Source organism: Buteo buteo, chromosome 5 (assembly GCF_964188355.1).
Source record: "Buteo buteo chromosome 5, bButBut1.hap1.1, whole genome shotgun sequence".
In the NCBI taxonomy this organism is placed as follows: Eukaryota; Metazoa; Chordata; class Aves; order Accipitriformes; family Accipitridae; genus Buteo; species Buteo buteo.
Window position 1 is genome coordinate 41,090,936 of NC_134175.1, and position 20,058 is coordinate 41,110,993.

The 20,058-nt window shown below is 40.5% G+C and overlaps 1 protein-coding gene across 2 annotated transcripts; it reads right to left on the reverse strand.

Annotated features, from left to right (window-relative positions):
* Positions 1-86: 86 nt before the first annotated feature.
* On the reverse strand, positions 87-19,998 carry IQCB1 (IQ motif containing B1). 2 transcript variants are annotated; one of them, XM_075028781.1, is made up of 14 exons: positions 19,852-19,998; positions 19,157-19,444; positions 18,171-18,333; positions 16,376-16,505; positions 14,057-14,150; positions 12,905-13,004; positions 12,362-12,534; positions 9,569-9,681; positions 8,367-8,476; positions 3,384-3,526; positions 2,808-2,956; positions 2,212-2,340; positions 1,679-1,835; positions 87-588 (listed from the first exon to the last, which is right to left on the reverse strand). In XM_075028781.1, exons 2-14 carry the CDS (start codon positions 19,272-19,274, stop codon positions 359-361), a joined length of 1,809 nt encoding a protein of 602 aa, XP_074884882.1. In that variant the 5' UTR covers positions 19,275-19,444; positions 19,852-19,998; the 3' UTR covers positions 87-358. The 2 variants fall into 2 exon arrangements, with proteins under 2 accessions (XP_074884882.1, XP_074884883.1); XM_075028782.1 differs by lacking the exon at positions 19,852-19,998 and having other exon boundaries at positions 19,157-19,804.
* Positions 19,999-20,058: the final 60 nt, after the last annotated feature.

The window sequence follows — 20,058 nt, forward strand, 5'->3', positions numbered from 1 at the left end:
AAATGTTTTGCTATAAAATCCCAGGCTTTTACAATAGCATGATTCTTTACGCATCCGAGTGTGAATAAGAACTGAAAAGCCAAAGGTTATGAACTTACTTTTAAAGTGATACAAATTACAAAATATCCTCATTTACAATTACAGTATTTAAATCTTACTTGCAACAGCACAATCAATAGGATCTAACTGTTGATGTACAGAAGAGTTTCTTAATAAGTAAAATGCACTAAAATAAGGCTTTGGTCTTTTTCAGTACTTTGTCTTACAATTCCAGTGTTTTCCTTCCTTAAAAACACATGCAAGTGAGTGCATAGTGCGAGGTAAGTCTAGTTGAGTAAGCAATTCTTCTGCCTGTTACCTAAAAGGATTTCCTTCCACCAATAAATATAGTTCCCAGTTCTGCATTTAGGGCATCATCAGGAACGACATCATCCTCCATAAACTCATCTCCAAGCTTCTTCCACCATGGCCAGCGAGTGTATTTCAGCATAGTGTTGTGGGATTGCCTTGCCTTGGTAGCTACAGGGATTGATCGACTCATAAAGACATCAAGATCTTTTTCTGTAGTCCTTGCTAACCCTGGAGCACCTGTAAGAAAAAGGAGAAGAGTTTTCTGTATTTTGTTTGCAGTTTTATGAGTATTTCAAACAAAAAAAGAAGGAGCACTACCCTCCCACTTCCCACTGTCCTAGGTCACTCCTTTCCCCATGCTGGCATTACAATTTTATGGCTGCATGATAAACCTGATTGGAGAAGCAATCCAAATCAAGGCTAATCTGAAAAAATACATAATGTGGGAGGGAGAAGAAGAGGGGAAAGCAGGACTACATCATTCAGGTGCAGTGGTGGCACCCACCAAAATGACTTCTTGTGAAACTATGACCTAAGAGAAAGAAGAGCTCCTGGTCGCTACTGCTGGATCAGCGCTCCTGACGCAGGGTGACATCAGCATAGCGTTTCCACCGCTCTGGCAGAGCAGCACTGTGTATTCCCTGCCTGGGGGACCCAGCACAGTGTAAGAATGTGCTACTGATCTGCCTGTTCAGGGAGCAATGAGCTGCAATGACACAGCACGTGACAGACTAAATAATGGAATTCAGTAACTTGCTGAATTTTGTCTGGATTGGGTGCTCTCTGGTGGCTGCAGTTTGCTATTCTCACTCTTTCACTCCGGGCTACTTGTCTGGAATTAAGATAGCATAATAGTGAATTCCGTTTCAAATAAAGCCAGGCCAGAGAAGATGAAAACATGACTCGGAATTCATAGCTCAAAGATTTCTCTCTTTATCTGAAAGAGGTGAGAGCGCTTCAACCAGTGGGTTACTTACAACACAAGAAAACAGAACAAAGCAAAACAAGTGCATAGGAAGAGATTGTGTGAGATCCTCTTCTTAGAAATTTTAATGCCTTTTACAGGGCGATTGCTTTTCTTGTCAATGTATCAGAGTGAGACTTTTAGTAGAATAAGATGCTCCTTGAAAAGCAGGTGTGTATACTTAACCTATAGCAATACTCAGATAATCTCTAACAAAGCCTGAATCTCAAGATAAGGCATATGGCAAAAGAAGAAAGATATTTCAGATTTGAAATGAGGCTTTACCACTGTTCCCTCTAATTTTGTCTCTAAATTAGTTTAATCCAAATGGTAATCAAAACTATGACCAGAGCAGACACATACTCATTAGCAGCTCCACATCAGTGTTGACCTGAGCCAGTAAGGCCTCTCTTCGCTGCGCTGCTCTCTGATCCAGTCTGCTCCTCAGCAGGAACTGTGCCAGCTTTTCCTGGGCTTGCATATGTAATTCTTTACTCATTTCTTCTGACATTTGGGAAGCCTGGAGGAAAATAACAGTTTATTACCATTAGGAGCTAGTTATTTTAAATCTTTTGGGGGCAGAATAATCTCTAAACAAGGAATGCAAATGCTGTTCTTGTTAACTTAATAATTTTGCTTCCTCTGCAGCCCTCTCCAAAGCTATCCATCATCAAGTATATAAATTTTCCAATTACAGTTTGCTTTGACCCTTTTTATTAGATTAATGGTTAAAATCCCCAATTTCCTAGTGCCTTGCTGTCAAACAAGCAGGGTTAATATATGCATACCTCACATGGATTATCTTGATCAGAATTTATGAAGCTGAATGTATTTCATCCCTACAGTATTTTATGTTGCATCATTAATGCAAATTATGAAATGACTAAGAAACAGACCGGATGCAATTTGATGTAGTCATCCACCTTCTGCTGCAAAGCTAGTCTCTGCTCATCAGTCAGTCCCTTGGGATCTTTCCAAGGAGAGAGAAGTCTCCTCCTTCTTCGTTTTTCCAAGAATTTACAAGCCTTTGTAAAGAACATACGAGAATATGACAATCACAGGCAGGAAGTTTGACTTCTTGCTTTGTTTGTAATCAATCAGTGAAAGAAGAATGTTTCAGTACTGCATCTGTTAAAGTGTAAATTTAGCTATAATGCTGAAAAGGCAACATACAACGGTCAGCATGAATACTAAATAGTAAGTAAGAACTCTCATAATACATTACTGACTCATCTGTAGTATTGTGAAATTCCAACCTTAGGTGTCAAAGAAGTAGCTCTTGTAGTTTAGTTACAGGACTGTATTAGGCTTTGTAACCTATGCAAGGTTTAACCTGTCTAAGCACCTTGTGGCTCTAGACTATCATCCTCTGAATAATTTTTTAATAAATTATGGCTACATCGACAGTAAGAGAATAAACAGAGGTTTTTGAGGGATCGCAATAATCCACTCAGTCCTGTCTAATGTTAAAATAAAGTATATATACACTTACTGCTCTCTGAATGACAACAGCTGCTTTATACTCCTTAAGAGATTGTTTCTGTTGATGAAAATTTCTTCTTGCTCTATACCCTCGCCAGAATCTCTGGATAGTTAATGCTGATTTCCCTTCCATTTCCTCCATGTACTTATTTACCTGACCTACAAATGTTACAAAAATCCAGTTATAAGACTGTGGGTTTGGATCTCTTAACAATTTACATTTTTAATCCTCAAACTAGGTAGTACCAAAAAAGCTTGGGTGCCATCAGTTAAAACCCCCCCTTCCTCCAAGGTCCGCTAGCTGTGGGCCACATCTCAGAAACTTGTAGCTGCAAGACAGCTTTGTAACACAAGAAAACTTGGTTTCCCTTTCTCCTGCACCATTTTGAAGGCAGCAGATCTTGATCAGTCGTTACTGAGCCCTTGTAGAACTAGCATGTTCTCTGTCAGATAATTGGGTCAGGAGAAGAGGCAGTAAGACTACAGTGCAAACAGATATGCAAGATTAGGAAATATATTTGGGGAAACTATTCTTAAGGAGACCCAGACACTTTAATCTTCTGATATAGTTTAATATAAATCATACTGGCATGGATTATTTCCAGTAAGGCCAGCTGTCGCTCATGGAAGAGTCTCATGGCCCTCTGTCTCTGAAGTTGCATTTGCAGTTTTAGAGCCTCATCTTCCTTCTGTTTTTTTAAATGCTGCAGCTCCTGTTGCCGTTTAGCTCTGCAATACACAAATACATTAACAATTAGCTTAAGTTGTACATTTCTTAAAAACAACTCTCTCCTTCTGTTAAATGGCCCAGCATCAAGGGAGGAAATCCACAAAACAATCTGCCATCCCAGCTGCTGGCTGCAGGACCACACCAAGCAATGAGGTATCACCTGCAAGCTAACAAATTACCACACTATCTATCACCATGAAAAATTTTGAGCCAGTCATTCAATCTGGTATCAAATCAAAGGATATATTTTTACTTAGGATAAAGTTCTAAGGACCCTGAAGGGAACAATGTTCCATGTGGGACATTCACAGCCAGCATGAACTAGAACATCTGGGGAAGAGGTAAAGCAACATTAGCCGTCTGCTCCAGTACTCACCTTTTCCAGTGCATCCATCAGCATGTATGGCACCTGCTTTCCAGAATACATTCTATTATTTTTGTACCGACTGCAAGAGTAGATCAGAATGTTGGCTGTTAAGGCTCACTTCCTAAATTTGGAGGGATTTTTTTTCTCCAGGAAATCCAGCAGGAAATCCAGACCATCACATTTCCTCCATCAATTTTGTTAACAGAACACTAGGAAAGAATTTTCTTGTAAATTCTTCCTGATCTGTACTAGCTGTTGTAATTTGACGTTAGGATGTTGCCTCACTGTACTTGGCATTGGAAAAGTCCCAGCAGATGTTTCACAGATAAGACAAATGAAAACTCTGTAACTGGCCCTGGAGTGTTTAACCTAATAATAGCCTGTATATCAATTATATATAGACACTAACATTAACATGGAGACTAATATATTAATACTAAATATACTGATGTATTGATACTAATAATTACTGAGATCACTTTCACATGGTTTCAGTGAAGCATGAGATGCTGTGAGCTAGGACTCCCCCTCCCTTCACTACCCCTTCTCATCCCAATGGCCCTAACCTCATTAGCAGCTTAACGCTTGAGACTTTACGAGTTTACCCTACAATGAGGTAATGATGTGACTCCTCCTCTTCTCCTATTGCAGCAAAATCACTTCCCTGCTCAGGACCTGAGTACCCCCACTGGGCCCAGAGCCCTGAGTTCTGCTCTCCTTTAGCACTTTTCCAGAGACAATGAAAGGAGCACCTTAAGCACTAGGGAAGAGAAAAAATTGACAGGGCACAGGCATAAGGGGTGTCAGAAAGGCGGCGGGGGGGAAGCCATAGACTAGAACTAATGTCCAGCAATTTTGGTATTGCTGCATGTCACATACCTTTAGACTCACAGTACTATTGAGTTATTTGTGTGTTTCCCATCGCTAGTATAAATTGAGTTGTAATTTTTCCACCAACCATACTTTCTCCTCAGTCTCCATAACTGGGTGGGGAAAGGTGGGATGGAAGCTATTTTGTGGAAAAGATGCTCTGGATTTAAAGATCTGGCCTTAACTGATAAAACAGCCTCCACCACAATCTGAGAGACCATAATCCTTTTATGACAGTAATGCAGACTTGAAGCGTGCCCACACATCTACTTACACAGACAGATGATGATATATATGATTACATCAGAATGGTCTCAAGGAAACTAGAGGTTTTCCGCCCACACATTTCTGAGAATTAGAGCTGTAAATCTTTGCATTTTTAATCCAGGCAGGCACATATTATACTTCTAGGTGGAATGATGTCATAGGATCAAACAGGACTTTTGATGACGTTTTCTTGATAAAACTATTAATAATTTTCCCTAGAAATTTTTATCAGCTCCACTAGGTGGAAAACTACAAGAATGTTTCGTGAACTTCTCAGATGTGCATCCATGAAACTACCAATAGTATCTGTCAGGTATTTAAATGTTTCGTTTGATACCGATTCTTTCCTGTATAGTCTGCAAAACACATGCTCTTCTTCATTCGCTGTTCCTCCTAATGATAAGACATATTTACTTGCACAAAACCACATTGTGAGAGGGAAATACCTCTGAACACAAGCAAAACACACACAGAGTAAGATCCAAGCTTCCTTCAGCAGTTCATGGTACTGATCAGCCTTCCTCTGATCATCGCTTTATAAGTATAAAATGGTTTGATTTTTGATGCATGAGTAATACAAATTATTGCTATTTTAACAGTTCTACAATTAGCTATGTAACAGTGAACTAACTTCAAGGAGAGATTACAGGCTTTAATATTCACCAAGGAGACATTTCTGAAACCACAGAGTTTCAGAAGTTTGTAACTTGCAGAGTTTAAGATCTTCCACTGCAGCTGCAGGTGAGCCAAATTTGGAGTTTCAGCCTCAGCAGTATTTAACCACACTTGTTCTAAAATAAATCTGTGAATATAACCAAAACCTGACTGTTAAAAATTAAAAAGTCCTCTTGCAAGCTTTTCTAAAGTCATGCTTACAGTATTCCAAACACTATTTTTCAGCGTAACACTAACTGCAGCTTTGACCTAGATGGAAAAAAAACCCAACACTGGAGCTGTACAGTTACTGTATTTACTCAGTGCATTGGGACTGAATGAGCCATGAACACACAACTGTAAGGATATTAATAGATTTCCATTCCTCTCAATATAAAGCAAACACATTCAAAAGTCCATTTAAATTACTCAAGAACTTCTTAAGAGGCATGCGCTAACACTCACAATACTGAAAATATGACACAAGAAAGTCAATTATCTTGTTGATTGCCAATTGCTTTGCCATCCTTTCCCTTCTGCTTTACCATGTTATGTCTTAGCCCATTATCCAAGTTTTCTGGATTTTGGCTTGCAACCTTGCAAGGTGCCTTATGAGGGCAGGAATATTGGTTCAAAGTGTATAGTGGAGTAAAAAGGAGTGACAAGGATGTCATTCTCTGTCTTTCAGCACAAATGCTGGAGTGGCTGGTGGCCCTCAACAGACACACTGCTTGTCCCTGCAAATCTTCCAGAATTTAAAGATTACACCCTAGATAGTCCAATATCTTCTTAACACCAGTCTAGCCGACAAATCATAACTGTCTGCTTCCTAACACCTTGATCATAATGCAATGTGATTTGACTAATTGATTTCTAAGATCTAGTTTTGATACAGTAATGCTCAACATGTGCAAAAAAAGGTTGAAAAAACCTGCTGTGGAGTCTGAACTTGATCTAGATCCCTTAACCTATGTTAAATTTACACTAAATTTCTCAAAAGAGTTAGCCTAACATGTGCTAACATTACTGCTCAAATCCTACTTCAAGTAAGACAAGCATTATTTATGTAGCTTCATTCTTCTGTGGTGCTCCAAGTCAGAGGATACTATTTTTAGGTCACTGAAGTGACTCCACTTCCAAGAGACAAAGATTTCAAATATTAATGAAGAACAACATCTTGCAAGGACTATGGCATGGCAGATTGGAAACTCCAGGACAGCTCCACATTCAATTTATGGTGGAATTTTGTGTCAAGTTAACTGTGAGCCAGTGAACTGTTCTACCACCAGTACCTCATCCTCTAGTGCTATTTAGTGCAATCCCATGCTACAGCATGACACGCTTTTTTCTATATGCTGTAGATTTTACACAGAAAACATATAAAAGCATCACAGAAGTAAAGTTTTTTCATGGAGAAGTCTGGCAGCTGGGAAAAGGACAGGTACTGCTGGAAAAGCACATTGTTTGGATGTCTCTGCTAAAAGAATCTGTAGTGAAACAGCTCATATTGGCATTACGTTACCTTTATGCCTCAGAAATAACAGCTGACTGGAAAAAGGCATCTTCAAGATGAAGGAACTCTTGGTCAGCCCAAACTTATGCCCTGGGACATGGGAGCAAATCCTCAGGGAAGCTATTTCCAGGAAGGACAGGAAGGTGAAATGGAATAGCCAGCATAGATTTATCACAGGCAAATCATCTTTGACGAGCCTGATTGCCTTCTGTGATGAGATGACTGGCTCTGTGGATGAGGGGAGAGCAGTGGATGTCATTTTCCTTGACTTTATCAAGGCTGTCATCACAGTCTCCCATGCAGGGCAGGGCTGACACTCAGAGGAACCTCCACAAACACAGAAAATGGGTCAACAGAAACCACATGGAGTTCAAATGGGAAGTTCTACACGTGGTACAAAATAACCTCATGAATGAGTACAGGTTGGGCACTGACTACCCGGACAGCAGCTCCAATGAAAAGGACCTGGGGTTCCTGGTGGGTGACAAGTTGAACACGAGCCAGTAGCATGTCCTTGCAGTAACAAAGGCTAGCTGTGTAGTGGGCTGCACTAGGAAAAGCAGAGGCAGCAGGTCAAAGAAGATTATTATTTTGCTTTACTCGGCACTCTTGAGGGCACACCTGGAATATTGGCCACACTCTACTGGGCCCCCCAGTAGAAGACAAATATTAACAAACTGGAAGGATAGAGACTGTCCAGAGACAATTAGGGCTATGGAACATATGATATACAAGGACAGGTGACAAGATGGGTTTGTTTAGCCTAAAGGAAGGGAAATCTAATTTCTGTCTTCCACTACTTAAAAGAAGCATTACAGAAAAGACAAAGACTTTTAGAGGTGCACAGAAAAAGGACAAGGGGCAGTGGTGAAGAGCTGCAACAAGGAAATTCCCACTGGCTGTAATGGAAAAATTCTTCACAAGGCAAGTCATTCAGCACCAGGACAAGGACCAAGTGAGATAGTGGGATCTCCATCCTTGGAGACCTCCAGAGCTGGATACAGCCCTGAGCAGCCAGATCCTGTTTTGAGGCTGGCCTTACTTCAAATGGGATATTGGATTAGATGACCTAAATTTTTCCTGTCACTCTGTGACCTGAGAAAAAACAAACCAAACCTTCTTACTAGATTCTTCTCTTTAGTGCTTTTTACAAAGCCATACGGTTTACCTGAAGCTCCTCTGTAAAGTGGTCACTGCTTGGGGTAGTTTTTTCAGCCTTTTCCTTGTCTGAAATCCCCTCCACATAGCCTGGATTATACAAGCTGCTTGATGCTGCCTCTGAAATTAATAAAGCAGTTGGTAGAATATTTTCTCTGCATATAAAAACACTTTATTACTGCTTGCATATTTGGAACAATCTTAACATTTGGCCAAAACCCATCAGTTTTCAAATGCATCAAAATTCAGTATTTGTAACAGCTTGGGGAACTTAAGGTCTTATAAGACAGTTACTATCATGAACCCTGTACTTGCTCCAAGGCAGCTAATCTGATCATCTGGATTGATGCTCTCTGTGGTAAACAAATGAATCTACATCACAAATATAAAATATATGTTAGCTGCATTAATCAATTTTAGAAATTTGTATTTAAAACACCTGAAGCACTTGATATTTCAAACAGTGATTCAATCAGAATACCTACACTAGAGATAACAGAAAGACAAGTTTGGAGAACTAGCGCCAGGAAAATGTTACATTTGCAGTATGATCAGAAGTCACTGAAATGCAAGAAACATAAAATAAAAATCAATGCTACTCTTAAATGGAATTTAAAAAACAAACAAACCACAAAACACCTTGCTCTGTTGAAGATGAAATCAGGTCTCTAGAAACACAACCCCGATTTCCTTTAAAGTATTGTCTCTGAGAAACCTGCATGTAAAATTCTGTTAAGAAGTTCATAAAACACACATTGCCTCTTTTATTGGGAACACAGCCCAGAAGACATTCTTACTGAACTTTTCTCTATATGACTTAATTCTACGTGAACGCTGCCTAGAATTCAGAGATCTAAATTTGTAATACTGATGTGAGAAAAGCAGATACAGTTATTTTTGGTTTATAGTTAGCAAAACAAAATTATATTTTTTCCCCCACAGTTGTATAGAAATCTATGCTGAATCCGCAACAGAAAGTCAATCTCTCAAGTCACAGTCCCATACCTTAATCATGGACAATTTCTTTATATCTTCAAAGATGATGGAGGGAAAAAAATTAATAAATAGGAAATTTAAAATCCATTAATATAGTGAAAAAATAACACAGGCTTTGAAAAGCGTCAACAAAGTGATAAAGTAAATCCATTCTAAACACAATAAATCACATGGAACTAGGATTTCACATGCAAAAGTCTTATTAAACTTCAGCACCTGCATTTCTCCTTTTCCACTGGATTGTTCCAAGTACAGCAGGTCCAAGAGTTGACTGAGATCCCTGTCAAATCCTTTGCCAGTCCATTGTTTACTTAAAAGCCCTTTTAATCCTAAGAGAGAGAGAAGCAGCATGTGATACCACTAAGGTGACTTTTTCTTTTCAGGATTTAAAACTAACAATTTTCAAGTCAAAAAATCAAATCTGATTCTATGTGCAAAGGAACACTAGAGCTGAACATCATCAGTCATCTTTGACTTTCAATGCAGAATATTATCAAGTAATATCTGGTGCTCTAACTATCACAGATAAGTATTATACAGTGATTTTAATTTTGTATGTCCAAGCCACTATCTATTTTGTCTACATAACTGGCAGTTAAATTATCAATGTACATTCAGTGTCTTATCAGTAAGTCATTGTAAAGTACTAAAAGGATGTAAAGCACCACGCAAGTGCTAGGTTTTATTGCTACTGCTTTTATATTTTTCGTAATAAAATGTATTTATTTATAACTGGAATTCTTTGATGTCTTATCTGTATAGCATAGTGTAACTGTGAGTACATGTGCATCCAATCACTGAGACAAAATAGCTTTTTAGGTTCGCAGTAGCTAAAAAGCACACTTGTGCTCACCCCACAACACACACACGCACACACACACTCCCTGTGCTGCACACAGGACACAAGTAAACACTAAACATGCTTTTTAGCTTTGTATCAGACAAATCCCAGAGCTTGAGAGTTATGCAGGGAGTTGGAGGGAAAAGAAAGGAGGGCAGGAAGTAGACACATGTTTGGATAGCCTCCTGAAGAACTGCAGATTCAAGTAAGTCTTCCATCTTCATATCATTGTCCATAAGCAAATTTATACACTGGGCAACTCCAACTCTCATATATACTTATAGGATCTGAATAGGGAGCACAAAGTCCTTCATGCAAACAGAAATGGCACCTCTGTTCTATCACATGTGCACCATTTTGGAAAGACAATGACGGTTAAACACTTCAGGAGAGAGACAGGTGAGACTCCAAATGGAGTCAGTGTGTCCCCTAAGGCTGCCTGAGCTCTGCAAAAGCACGTAGCCTGGCTACACAAGGTAGTTCCCTCACAGAATTCCTGTGGGTCTGATGCAACCATTTGCCAGTTTCTGTATGGACTACACAGCCATATGCACCTTTCAGCTACTGACAGGGAGTAGTACCTCAAGTGTGCTTCTCAAGATGTGTCAACCCAGGCAGACAAAAAGACCAGAACCTCCTGGAAACCTGATGTAAAGACTGTGCTAGTCTTGGAGATGTGAGGTTCAGGTGATGTCCTCACCTCCAGCAGGCTGCCTTTACTGACAGAAAGCTTACACTGAAGTACCTCATACTGGCAATGGCTCTGAGTCACTGTGAAGCCAAGTTACTTCAATGAGATGGCCAGATGGTGGAAATGCTGTAATGCTTTCTTTGTTGCTGCTGTTCCTCAAACTACCTAAAGGATTCCAAAGCCTGAGTGAAAACTAACATAAGGATTCTAACTTAAAAAAAAAAAAAGCTGAGAAAGTGGTTTTTTTTTTTTAGTGGAAGCAGGAAACGTGTACAGAAGAGAGATGAAGATCCTCTAAATGACTGTGGCATATTGTGATTCCAGAGCAAAATAAAGCATAATCCTTTGATGGAGACTTGCACCTCTTCAGATAAGCCAGCATTCTACAGCTGGGATGATCAGACCATCACAGCAGCTTCACAAGAATCCATAACATGGTATCAGCCTTAGGCATGTAACGCTTAATTTCGTACCAAAAGGAAACCCTCCTCTCTCAATTCTGTAGGCAAAAGGGTGGCAAAGCTGCCCCTCTGGTCCAGAAATTTATCTGGCTGGTACTGCCTAATAAGTAGTCAGCACAAGAGTAAAAAAAGGGAATTGGACATTTTTGTCTAGCATACCCACTTCTTACTGTCCTTGTCCCCAAAGGACTGAGGCTGCTTATAAGTAGTTTTGACCATTGATAACATCCAGAACACAAGAGACCTGGCAAACATCAAAGCCTCTGTCTTAGTTTCCATGGGCATGAGAGAGGACTAAAGGGTTTCCTGGAGCTCCCTGTGAGGCTAGAGACAGAAACATTAAATGGGACACCTCATTAAATAATGAATAACATAAGGCAAATTATATGCCTACTTGGCCTCCTCACCTAAAGGCATCAAGACAAAACAATAAACTCATTTCATGAATTTTTTGAAAGAGTTCGTTCCAATCACTTGGATATCAAAAGACAGTCAGCTCCTCAGTAACAGAACAGCACCTATCAGGTAAGCAGACATGTAACAGCCAGGGTCACAAGTTGGTTTTAAGTAAAACTTTCATGCTTCTGGACTAGTGAGCCTTAGCACACTGGCAGATGTCTGACACACGGCTCTTACCGTGGCAGTACAGGCACCCTGCTACTAGGATCTCTCAATATCCAACCTGCACAGGAAAAACAGAGGCAGAACATCACACAGAAAGAAGTAAAGCCAAACAGGTTGGAAGCAACAAACAACAGCGTTAAGAGACAAGTTGCCACATGCAGAGTCCTCAATACACAGAAGATAATAAATCCAGGAAACAGAAAGAGGCATGGCACCTTAAAGAAAAGTACAATGAAAATGAACAGAAGAGAAGGAAAAAAACCCCAACAAAGCACTGCAGTTTCCTTCTGTATTGGATAGTTATTGAACCGAGATGGGAAACCTCCATCTTTGTATTTTTACAGTGAATGTAAGAGGAGGCAGAGTGATTGGTCCCATTCATGTTTACAAACCTTTGTAGCGAGCTGTGAGTAACTTCACAAGCTGCTTGCAAAATTTTGCCACCAATAATAGCAGTTTTGTAGCAGCATTCCCTATGACAGGATTGGTGGTAGATGAAAGCTTATAAACAAGTTCATCCAAAACAGAGTGAAGGGTCTCTTCATCAACCTGAAGCAAGACAGAACTTTCAAAAGAATAAAAAAGAAAAGGCAGGGAGGGGGACAGAATTGAAGTGTTAATTACAGACTATGAGCTTTTTAACAGTGACTTATTTTTAGGTATGTCAGGCATTCAGCAAGCCAACATACCCAGCTAGCTGGACCAGCAATCTGATCCAGGCAGTACTACTGTTTCAATCAACTGATTCCCATTCCCTCAATTTAACAACATGATAAAGAAAATAGCTATTTTTTCTATTTCTACAACAAATATTAGGAAAACAAAAAAAACCCACAACAATTCTTGTATATAAAAAAGTTCTGTTTTACCAAGCAGTAATGAACTGAGTTTTAAATTTAAAATTCAGAAAAATCAATGATATGAAAACAACTAACCTATTGACCCTCAAAATATTGTGTAAAACAGACATCATTGTAATTGCTGTTTCAACATCATCTGTTATTAACAACTGCAGGAAGTGATCATTTTGCAGTACTGCAAAAAAACCAAAAACAAGCAAATAAGAAAACACGCAATCAGAACCAGACTTGAAAATACCATAAACCAAATAAACTTCATTATGGAACATAAGCCATAGCAAGTAAAACCAGATACTGTTTCTGGAACAATCTCCCTCTTTTATAATTTTTACACTGAAATTTACTGGAATAAGTAAACTACTTCAACATCCAAAAAACATGTTGAGCCCTGTTTTTTCTGCCTTTGGATATCCCTCTGGTGTTGCAATGGAATAAAAGCTTTAAAAACCTTTTATGTTACACTAGTACCAGTTTCTTATTACAACAGTGGAATTATCACTGGGGCAACAATATCTGGAAAAGATAAGGACTTCAACCGTGACAGTTTGTTATACCAGGTTTAATGCAAGTCCACTGATGTCATTAAAGCACCATCTTTTTTATTCCAGTGTATCACTGTCTACATATTCAGTAATTTTTATGGCCGTGTGTGTTTTTAGTTACACTTCTTATGATCCTTAGGGGTTTGTTCTGTAATAGAAACAAAACCAAATTATGCTTTTTAAAATCAGTGTGATTAACATCAATTTACTTGAAAGGTTATTTTGGTCAGAAGTGTATAGTGAAGTTTGTCAGGTATTTGTAAAATTTCCTGGCATGACAACAACTTCAGAAATCTGTTTTCAAGTCTATCCACTTTTCAGGGCTGAAAATGTACTCTGGTCAAATTTCTGCATATGTTAATCACACACAGGTAAAAAGATCAACTGTATCTTATTGGTAAAAAAATCCTATTTTTTTAAGGTATAGAATTACAAAGGGAAATTACAGGAAAACTCTTTTAATGTTTGTCTCCAAAAGACTAGAAGGGGAACTCTAGTTTCCATTTGGTGGCTCTTTTCCATTTTAGATATTGCTGTTTCTGTTGAGTGGACTACTTTAAGAGATTGATTTAACATCGTCTCCAATTTAGAAAACTAGGTGGAGATTAGCTTAAAAGTGATTCTTGATACCTGTAATTTCCATAAATAAATTTTAAGATGTTTTATGGGTTTACTTTTTCCTTACCGCATGCTGCTAGTTGAATATGCCCACCGAACAGCCAGCAGATGGCATCAGTTACTGTTTGGAACCAGTGTAAAAAATCTTGTTTTTCTTCATCCTAAACAAAAGAGAGGTAGGTAAAAGCATGTGTATGTATCTTCACTGAGGACTTCAGCTTGATGTAGTAGGAAAGTTCGTATGCTTCAGGGATTTGGAGACCAAAACTCCATCTAATTCCTGAATGAGGTTGGTGAAACTGTAGCAATCAGTCAAAAAAGTAACTTACAAGTTCTTCCAAGGCTAGAGATCAATCAACAAACTCTAAACATACTAAAAAAAGCATCTATTCCTGAAAAAATCGTAACAGTGAGAGAGACGCCTTGTTTGCTCCTTAAAAAATATTTGATAGCATAGGAGGACTAATAAGACAAATAATAGCTCAGTACAACTGCATCATAGATTTAATCCACAAAGTGGGAATTATATTATTTAAGGTTAAAGCACAGGAAAAAAAGGGTACAAAGTGGGCAAGGACACAGTTAAAATGGAAAAGGTTCCTAAAAACTGGCATGGTGAGGCTTCAGAAGCACCTCTTCGGTGGAGGTCTGGGAGCAAACACCAAACCACTGTTAAGCTGAAGTTTGACCAGTTTGCCAAACAGACTATGCTATGTGCTTGCCTGTGATAACACTGGACTGGAAAAAGTGACCAGGAAGAATCCAGGTTTGAACACGTGAACACACATAGAGACACACAGCCTAGAGTCTATGTTCCAGGTGTGAGCTATAGGCCACTGGAAATCTAAAATCTTGGTGTGTGGGACAGCTAAGGGGCTTTTGATAGTACTACATTGCTGAAAAATGTTATAAAGCACTTGGCCTGATATCTCCCATACTAATTGAGCCCCCACAAATGAAACTCTGGAAAGACTATTCCTAGATCCGTGCTGTAAGTTCCAGCCATCAGTCATGGCTTAACTTTGTATTTGGTTCTTACTGACAATGAGAGAGAGAAAATCACAGTAACAAGTTAAGCTGTAATACTATCTGTTCTGTGTTTTGGCAATACGTCAGCTTCTGAAAGCTATTTCAGTACTTCCCTTGACTTCAAAGACTTGTACAAAAGGCAAATGAGGGCAGAATAAACTACAAATCTCCACTGGTAGAGTGGGACTTCCAAAGTTCCACTGAGCAAGCATCAAGTCTGGGTGCCCAGTCACCTCTGAGACCACAAGGTTTAAAAGCCAAAGTACTAATTATAACGTTGACTGCATTTGCATTCAAAAGAAATCTTTGCCCACAAGCATGACTCAAGTAGCATGTAGGCTGAGACATAATAAGAAAGTGTGGGGGAAATTACATATTGCGGATAAGACTCAAGTCTCCTGGGATGTCATTCAGGAAGCTTCCTTCTTAAGCACTAAATGCACTTCTGAAGTACTGAACTAACAGAAAGTATGTTAGTCTACTGATACTTTCTGAGAATTGACTGTGATTGTGGTGCCCATCACAATACTCCACAGGAAAACTCTGACTAAGTACAAGAAGCCAGTGAGCCAAAAAATGAGATACTACGGGGAAATGGGGATATTAAAAGAAACTATTGGAATCCATGAGGTTGGTTATTTAAATTATTTGTGGGTTTCATTTGTTGTTTTTTCTCCTTCTGCTTCTGGGACTCAGAATGCTTCAAAAGCATGAGGGAACCTAGCTGGGCAAAACCCTTCTTCTCTGCAAAGAGGGAGAAGTGAGAAAGTGTTCAAATCTACAAATTCACACAGTCTGCTTCTGAGGTTCCCAACATGCAGGTTCAGCAGCAGTGAGCATTTTTGGAATTTTTTGCCAATTTCATGGCAGAAATTGTATGGCAAAACAAACTTCAACAACTCTGATTTAAATCTTAAGACTTCCTAAACCTTTTTTTGTAAAACTGAATAAAGCAGTGGGAACACAGCCGTTACAAAGACTGAACTAATTATATGCAAAGTTAAAAAGACACTACCGTGACTGGGATGCTGTCTATCATACAGCTCTAATTCTACCATCCTACTTCCACTGCATTTCTTCCCCCTACCTTTAAAACTTGTGAAAGGTAGTAGCCAAACTCTGTACACAAACCTATGGTAATCAACTACAAACTAGCTTTCCACATGTAATGGACCGAATGCTCCACAGTAAGAGATTTCAGTTTCAAAGCTCCAAGGCATAAGAAAAACTACTGTAATTTCTGGAAAATAAATTTTCATAATACAAGTGTCCCTAGAATAATTTCCTACTTATAGAATACATAACCTTGGAAAGTTGACAGAGGTTCTCTGCTCTTTTAACTATGAAATTTAAATACCTTGAGTGCTCGGATAAATCGTGCTTGCAAGCGTCTTCCCAAAACCAGCAGGTTGTCTATAGCTGAAGGAAGAAATTTCTTGTAGAATTCCTCAGGATCTCCTTTCACCTCTAGACCTACACAACAATGACTGAAATGGGGGGGGGGGGGGGCGGGGAGAGAAAAAAAATCAACCTGAATAGTTGAGGGCCTGTTTGAACAGCTTTGAATGAATGTCACGTCATCAGAGAAGAAATGCTTCACTGGCATGGGACAATGCAACACTGAACAACAGTTAACTGCTGTGACTGGCTCCAAGGTAGCTGCCTCAAAAGGAGGAGGAATCACTGGCAGGCTGGAGACAGCAAGTATATTACTACTTATTATAGCACGTCTCAGTTTAAAACATATCAAGGCACTTTCTCCTTTAGCTTCATAGGATCTGTTCAGGCTTGCTCCACATGCTAGGGAAGGGCTCTGATGGTCAAAAAGGCAAAATAGAAACGTAGACAAAAAAACTGATACAGGAAGCCTGAAGATGAAGGGGGTGCAGATCAGGCAACAAAAATACGTATAAAAAAAATATTACCACAAAATCTTCAGCAAGTCTGTCTACAACTTTCCTCCAGCTGAGGAATACATGTGGGCTAGAAATCAGGTCTTCAGATCTCAGTTTTCTTATTTTACTCACTGCAAACATGTTGGTCATTTCTGGAAGACTTTTTACAAGAAACTGCATGTTTTACAACTGGGAAGTTTTTCAATTCTGTACTCCGCACTGATACTAGTTCAACAAAAGAGCCTTCCTAACTTTTTATGAATTTTACTTTCTGACATCTTGTCTAGGCTTTGTTAGCTTTTTGTGAATGCACACACGTAAAGCTTTGCCTACCAAAGCCCTTGGAAAGCAAATTCTAGGCATGAAGCCGAGATTCATCTAGTTACAAAAGGACATTTTTATAGCTAAAATAAATTTCAGTTTTCTCTGCAAAGTGAAATAGCTTATAGGGGATGATTTAAGTATCACACAACTCTGGTGATAAATCTTGCGTCTCTTAGTGAAATTCCTGGCATTAAAAATTCATACTGCAGATATGGCATAAATAAGAGATGGTTGCCTAATTGCTTCATGCCTCAGAATTCTGCTCCCTAGTTAAGCCAAAATCAAGTACAACTTGGGGAAGATTTAAAACTTAGTATTTGTCCTGACATTGAAAATTGAGATTGGATCACTGGGGATTTGAGTTTAAAGTTGTCTTATTTACTAGCTATGAATTAAACTTAATAATGCCATTCTTACAAAATCACTACATCAAGCTATCTAGTCTGTATGAACCGTGTCCTTTATTATGTCTAAAATGTAAAAAGATATTTAAAATAGGTGTATTAAATAGATATTTAAACAGAGTCAAGCCATGATGTGAGTCAATCAGGCTAGAAGATTTTTGCAAGATGAAATCTCAGTAAACAAACTTTTTTAAATAACTGCAGTTCAAAATCAGCAATTACTGGGTAAGAACTGTGACACTGATGAGTACTGTTCAGAAAAATAGGTAAAGCCAACACGAAAACCGTTCCCACCAAGCAGTCTACCTAGCTCCATGAAACACAATGTGAATGAATTAAACAGGATCAATTAGGCTATGCCTGACCCCTCTGCTCTTGACTGCTCCCTGCACTTTAACCCCGGCCTTTCCTGAACAACAAGCCTTGTTCTGGATGGGAGCCAACATATTACAGCTTGAAAAGAAAAAGAGCAAGATGAAAGGCCAGAAAGAAAACAAGAAGAAAACTTCTTAGCAATTTTTTTTTTTACCTTAGTATCTCTGCTAGCTGGGCAGCGATAGCCCAGCCCCCACGCAGTCGAGAGTGGTCTTGTCTAAGGACCAGCATGCAGTACTGTGTAAGATCATAATCATATATATCTTGCTTAATTTTTTTGGATTCTTCACATCCCAAGGAAGCACTATTTAAAATTCCTGTGGGAAGAAAGCAGGAGAGACACAAAGAGGAGTGTAAGATTCTGATGTGCAAGATTTATTTTGTCTTTTTCCAAAACGTAAGAGAAATATGTGTAGACAGAGCCAGGATTAAGGTAATTCTAAAAGTGCTGACAACAGCATAAAATATTTTGTCAGCATTTTTCACTCCTACAGCTACAATCCATTTGTTAGATTTGGGAAGGACAGCTAAACTTAGGTTTCCATTTTCTCATTACACATTTAGTAGTAAAACATACATTACCTGGGATATAGCCCATTCGTATGAACTTCCTAGGCCAGATAAAACCACAACCACTGTGAAACATATAGCTTCCTTATAATTACATCCCAATTTAGAACAGGACCTAACTTGTTTCTACCGTTTCTATGAGCAGTGGCTATGTGGCAAAAAGAAAGACAGGGGGAGTCACACAGGAGCTCGCAATTGCGTTTCTATGTTAAGACTTAAAACCTGAATACTGACGACCACTCTGGCTCTCTGCCCAAAAGCACTGGGAGAAATGGTTTGACCGAGTGTAAGATCCTTGCCCACATCAGCAGGGGTCTCACAAACACGGTGACAGCTGAGAGGGAGAAAAGACTTCCCCTCCATTTGCTGCCCAGCTCCTCCTCCTTATTGTTGCCAAGCCAAACGCCACTCAATACCACTCTCAGGAAAAGCCATATTATCAACCTTCCAGAGTTTCCAGCCCTGCCAGAAATATTCAGAAAAACCTTCTGTATATAAGGAGGCAGAAGGAGGATGAGCTGTCCAGACTTTACTACCTCATCCTTTTATTTTAGAAACAGTATTAATTACCCTTTAACTTCAGAAGTAGCAGGGGGATGTCCTGTTCTGGGCTCTCAGCGACCTGAGCAGCTAAGGCCAGTACCCGGGGGTCTGCAGCTGCCAGCCCCGCGCTGGGCGCGTTGGCCATAGGAAACGGAGGGAGGCCCGCAATACCATCGATTCAAGCCTCTTTCCCTTTTTAATTGTTTCGATGCGGGCGCGGGGTCCTTAAGCCACTACTTCCATCAAACCTCCAGCTCCTGCACCACCAGCTGGAAGCTGACGCTCCGCTCCGCGCCTCGGCCTGCAGGTCTCCCCCTGAGGAAGGAAACAAACATGGAGGAAGCCCCATCCACGCTCCTTCGCGTCGCCTCTCGAGGCCGCGGGCAGCGGGACTGGCTCTGCCAGCAGCGCAGGGCTCCAGCAGGGCAGCCCGAGAGAGGCCCCACGGGGCGGGCAGCCGGGGAGGCCTCCCTGAGGGCTGCCAGCATCACCTCAGACACGGGGGAGGGGGAAGGGGCCGCGGAAGGGCGCTGCAGGGCGGCGAGGGGCAGATGCCCTCTCCCACCAGAGTCACCTCGGTGCCCCCCTCCCCCCCAGCCTCCGCTAGTGGCGGTCCCGGTGCCACGGAGCCCCCCGGGAGCAGAGTCCCCCACGACCCGGGCCGTCAGGGACGCTCTGAGGGAAGCCCCTTCCCCTCCCCCCCCCCCCCCGACCCCTCTCACCGCCGTGCGGGGGCTCCCCCACTTCGCGGGGGGAGGGGGGTATTGGAAGACCGAACCCCGCCGGCTCTAACCCGGCCGCTCCCCCACACCCCCCTCCCCTCACAGCTGTGTGGTCGCGGCCGCGCTCCGCCAACCAGAGCTCTCCCCTGAAGGAGGAGGGTGTCATTTGCATATCCGCGTGCGGGCTAGCACCTCCCACGGTTCCAC

Excerpts from the sequence above, each read along its gene's own strand:
- IQCB1 (XM_075028781.1), bottom strand. The coding sequence starts at position 19,274 with ATGGCCAACGCGCCCAGCGCGGGGCTGGCAGCTGCAGACCCCCGGGTA. Across the intron at positions 14,151-16,375 it reads GATTTATCCGAGCACTCAAG|GATGAAGAAAAACAAGATTT; the intron begins GTATTTAAATTT and ends TCTTTTGTTTAG. Across the intron at positions 3,527-8,366 it reads ACTTTACAGAGGAGCTTCAG|AGCTAAACGGCAACAGGAGC; the intron begins GTAAACCGTATG and ends TGTGTATTGCAG.